General features: G+C 34.0%; 1 protein-coding gene across 1 annotated transcript in view; it reads right to left on the minus strand.

Moving 5' to 3' along the window:
* Positions 1 to 5,225, minus strand: part of ASXL3 (ASXL transcriptional regulator 3) — a 157,037-nt gene that overhangs the window by 114,708 nt on the left and 37,104 nt on the right. The window contains 1 exon segment of the mRNA XM_014522402.2: positions 1,152 to 1,260. Coding sequence (XP_014377888.2) covers positions 1,152 to 1,260 — 109 coding nt within the window.

Consider the following 5,225-nt stretch of genomic DNA (forward strand, 5'->3'; position numbering starts at 1 on the left):
ACCTTTATGCCTTTGTGAGATAACGTGAAAAAAATGCAAAAAAGAGCCATTTTATAAGGTCACAGTTTCTGCTTCTATACAAAGTTATTAATCAAAATGCCCTTCATATATATGTGGTAGAAACAGAACTGTTTGGCTTTTAAAAATTGTAACATATCCTTAGTTTGGGAGGAGAAATACAAATCCTTTAATGTTTGTCTTTTGCTTATGTCTGTTTCCTGAATTCCAATAGCTGCAACAACCTGAAACTCACAAGCCATGGGAATAATTGAGAATACCTGGATTTTAGCCAAAGATGTCTTCAGACTTTAAATAACACAAAAACACTTGGTTTAGTAAATGAGAAAATGGTGCTTCTGAAATCCATTAGCTAAATCAAAAATATACCCCGTTAGTTCTTAGGACCAAGATTAACTATACTGCCTTTGTTGTTTCTAAGTATAATACAAAACACAATTTGTCCACTATAAATATTAAAAGATTTCCTCTGAAATTTCAAGAAACCAAATCTAGTCTGCAGAACATGTATTCTCAACATCATTGTTTTCTTGCCTATATTTTACCCTCCCTTGCTCCATTATGAAGCCCCTGAAGTTTCATCATATATCAGCCAGGAAATTTTCACACACACACACACACACGGTGGGGGGAAAACATTAGTATCAAACCAGTCAGGATTTTATTGCTGTAATTATATTATATTTCCAATTAAAAACAGTAATATGACCTATAACTTAAAAGCTATTTATACTGAACTTGGAAACATTCTTCTACTGCTCAAAAAGAAAACCCCCAAAACCAAACATTAATACAATTACTTAATGAAAAAGTCAGCGATCCTCTTGAGCTCCCTGCTTATAAAACAAAGGCCTTTCTGTTAACAACTGAGAAAAAGCAGCATTTTAGCTAAGCTACAACATGCTTTTTTTACCATATGCCAAATTCAAGAACATGTATATTCTTTCTAAGATAAAACGTTCAGTGTTTGCTTTCATTATAAATTCTTTTATAAGACATCTGAAAGCACTTAGGAGGACTTTCAAGTCATTTCCTCCCCAAAGAATCTAATCTGTTTACCTTTATATCTATTGAGACATTCATAAAGTGGATAAATAGCACTATGTACTTTCTATATACAAAATTCAACTTACTTTGAGAGCATAGAGTCCCGACTTCCCAGGGATTTTGAAGAATGTTCCATCACCTACACGAGTGTTAGTATGAAGCATTGCATTCAGACAAGCTAATGGAGAGGTTCCACTGAAAAATAAAAATGTGCAAAAATAAAGCAGTCTGAGATCGAGTGCCTTTTGCAAAAGTATTCCCTCTGTCTATTTTTTAAACTCATGCTTGCCTTGCCTTTTTTTTTTTTAATTCTCCCAACCCTGAAAACATCTACATTACAATAACAGGCCAGTTTCAAACTTAATCATATACATCTGTCCCCAAGGCTTCAGGCAAAAAGTCTGTAAACTATAATTATGATTTTCTTCATAGAGCAACCAGCTCCACATTGTAAAGGAACCAAAGTCCAAATATTTATGTGAAATTACTTCATAAATAACACCATAAGCCTCATTTTAAAAATGTTACAGACAATGTGGCTGCTGCACATGAATGATCAAAACAGCAACAAGTTCAAGGGCAGCTGTATCCCATAGGATGAAAAGCAACAAAAGAATAATAATAAAGAGCCCAGGAAGAACACACGTAAAATTACAAGCAATATAGTTACCATGGGCAGCATTCTCCTGACCTGGTACCCCCCGCCCCCCACACACACACACGACCTTCCATGCAAGAGCATTTTCCTCCAATTACAATCTTTTTAAAGATTAGGAATCTGACCTATTCAGATCAGCAAAGAATTTAACACGGTGCTGGAATGCATTCCAAGTACCTTTTTAAATAGCTTAATTGCAATGCACTCAAAATATTTTCAAACAAAAGTTAAATATTTACAAATACCTTTACTTAATGTACACATAAGATCAGTTTGTATGAGAATCAGAAAAACAAAGTAAGCATTTTCATCTCAAAAGAATTTAAATTATCATGAAAAGTTGATTAGGGGTTATGCTGTGGGACCACAGGCATTCCAAAACTTGTCCTGTTCTATATTAATGTAACAATTACATTTAACTACAGGGTTGATAGTTGCATCATCATTATATCTATTTTCCCCACATACGCTGTTGTACATACTGTGCTCAGAGACTGCATTTGTGACTGTGCTTCTTCACACAGACCTTTATCCTGCAAACACAAACACATGCTTCATTTTATCCAGGTGGATAGAATTAGTTAAGTGGAATAACACTTGTGTATAAAGTGCATGTACGTGTTTACAGGATCAAGGCTACACTTTGGTAAAAGTCACAGCACGAGCTTTAAAGTCCACTGGAAACTAACCTTCTTCATTAGGCAATATAAAAAAATACAGTAATTATAGTTCAGAAGTCCATTATAATTCTAAATCATTTTGATCCCGATTCAAAAAACTGATTGGCTGAAAAAAACTGGCGTACTGCCCTGACAGGAACTAAATTTTGTCCTCTGATGAAAACAGTTTCTATGGAGTTTAATGGTGGAATGACAGCAGAAACTGTCCTTGCTGCATGTAAATTCACTTTATGGCAAGATGGATAGTGTGCTAATATGGTGTTCCAGTAAAAAAAATTAGATAAAAATACATTATTCAGTGTTTCCTGTCTTGAGGATACCTTAAGAATTTATTACTGGTTACCTAATGTACCACATTACTATAATATCCACTTTTATCACACTGACATTTAGCTTACACAGTCATTCTTTATTAAAAGCCAATAATACAGTTAAAGATGTTGCTTGGAGACTGTCATGTCAGATATTAAATGGTAACTTTTAAAATATTACGACATTTTACTGATCTATTCTTAAAAAAACAAATTTTATTTTTCCCAGTACATAAAACTAATTCCATATCTGTTTTTGATGTATTACTATGACCAGACTAGGAATATAAAAAGATTACAAAACACAATTATACTAACAGTAAAGCAGAAAACCCAAAAAGGACTTGTTTGTTTAGAAGTTACCTAGGACACACTTTAAATAAGGTGTGCATCTCTAGAATATCTGTCATTGAATAAATGTTTGATATATTGTTTGTGCGTGGTATTTAACAGAGCAAGGCAAGCTGATTTTTTTCTAGTTACATTTTTCAGATAGCATCTCTAACTTGAAGATAATGGTGTCTGATTCTTGGCATTTCTGCTTAGTAAAATGCTGTCAGAAATTAAGACCTTCTTCAAGATGGCAGGAAGATGACAGCACAAAGGAAACTGAATTCAATTAATGAAAAAACAAGAAACAGACTTGTATGTGTCTATATATTTAAGTTTTGCTTTTTCTGTATGTTTTAAGTCCACCTGGAGAGAGTATGGTCACAACATTTGTTTTTAGGCATCACATCATTAGGCAATTAAAATGATACAAGATACAAGAACTCAAAATAAAGGATCTGGCTATATCCCATCACCAGCACTGCTCTCACAGTGGGTATCATAATCTTCAAATTCTGGCCAGCTGGCAAGTAGACAATAGCGACTCCTCTCACAGTTATAAAGGAATCCATGTCAGCTACTGAGCCAAGCAGCATTTTAAGTACTGTTATGCATGTTTCATACATATAGCTGATGTGCTAACTTCAGCAATTCTTGCAGAATTTGCTGAAAAAAGACCAGACTCTCCTCTTCAACAGAACACCACAAGAGAGGGAAGTGGAGATCACTAAAGGTTAAGCCTTTTAATACAAGTTAATAAGAAGATGTGGCCTTAATCTGAGTTGAGTAATCTGAGTTAAGTAACTCAATATTAAAACAGAAATGAAGAAAAGGCAGCTTGGGTCTTAACACTGGTTAGCAGATCAAGCTTGAACCAACTTGAGCTGTTCACTCACAACTTAAACCCAAAGTTGCCTTGTCTTCAAAGTTACTTAATTCGGGTCAGTCAGTTCAAGAGCACACCTGTTTTTTATTTTTTTTATTTTCAGTGAAGATTTCTTTTTTTCCATCATAAATGCCCAATGTTTTTTATAAAATGTTATATAGGATTTTTTTTAAACATTTCCTTTCCCCAAATATTTTATGACTTCAGTTGCCCTTATTTTATTCTTTGAGTGTCAAAAGGGAAGGACAATTTGACCTGAAGTTCTTAGAATATCTTAAATTGAGTTAATTCTATTTTATATAGGACCTATGGCTCTTCAGAACCACAGCATGTTTTAAATGTGCATAACCTTTAAATACTGTTTTGTTTTGTTGCTGCAAATCAGCATCTGTGAAAAGTATTTTAGATTTTCAACCTTTAAATGCAGATAGTGTACTATATACAATTTTTCTGATGAGGTGGTTTTCAAAATATTTTGTCATTACAAAAAATACACTCTCCTTTGCATTAATATGGTTTTGATTTTATTTGCTGTTCCCCACAAGAAAAAAAAAATCAGTTCGCTTATGTACACATTCTTCTCAACCAACATACTTTTAGAAAAAAATTCAAAATTAAGAAATATTTTTAAAGATACTTACTTTCTGCGATGACGATAAGAAGGCACAGAACAACCAGGTGTGAAATAAGAAAGAGAAACAATAAATTGGTTAGTCTTTCAATATAGAAAGGTGTCAGGACTTTTTGACAATAATAAATAGTACTTTAGGGTCTAAAATTTTGTTATTTTCCACATTTGTTATAATGTTATAACTCTGTACACCATCTTCCTTCTCATTATAAAACTCAAATTTCAATATACTACAGGAACCAGCTTCCCTTCCACCCTTTCCCCCCCTTCAGCCCCTTCCCCCCACCAAATCTGTATTTTGTGAATTTGAGCTCCCTCTGCTGGCTCTGCAGTAGGAGTTAACCTCAGCAGACTAGGAGACATCAGACTACTATTCTCAGCTATGCTCCACAGAAACATCTAAAGAGAACTGAGAAAGGAATTTTACAAAATCAGTTGAGGGAAAAAAACCCTTACTTTTATGCTAGTCTTATTAAACCCCATCTGTAAATAAATTAGAACCTTTAAATAACTTATAGCTCCTTTAATTCTAACCGTCTCTGCTAGACCAATTCCAAGGGGAAAATTTTTAAACTCGCCAAAGTATATTGTTTTGAAAAGGGAAAATGGATTGACTCACCATACAACTACAGAACAGCAGACAGCAACAGCTTCCCCACACTGC

This window comes from Alligator sinensis, unplaced genomic scaffold (genome assembly GCF_000455745.1).
Source record: "Alligator sinensis unplaced genomic scaffold, ASM45574v1 scaffold88_1, whole genome shotgun sequence".
Lineage (NCBI taxonomy): Eukaryota > Metazoa > Chordata > Crocodylia > Alligatoridae > Alligator > Alligator sinensis.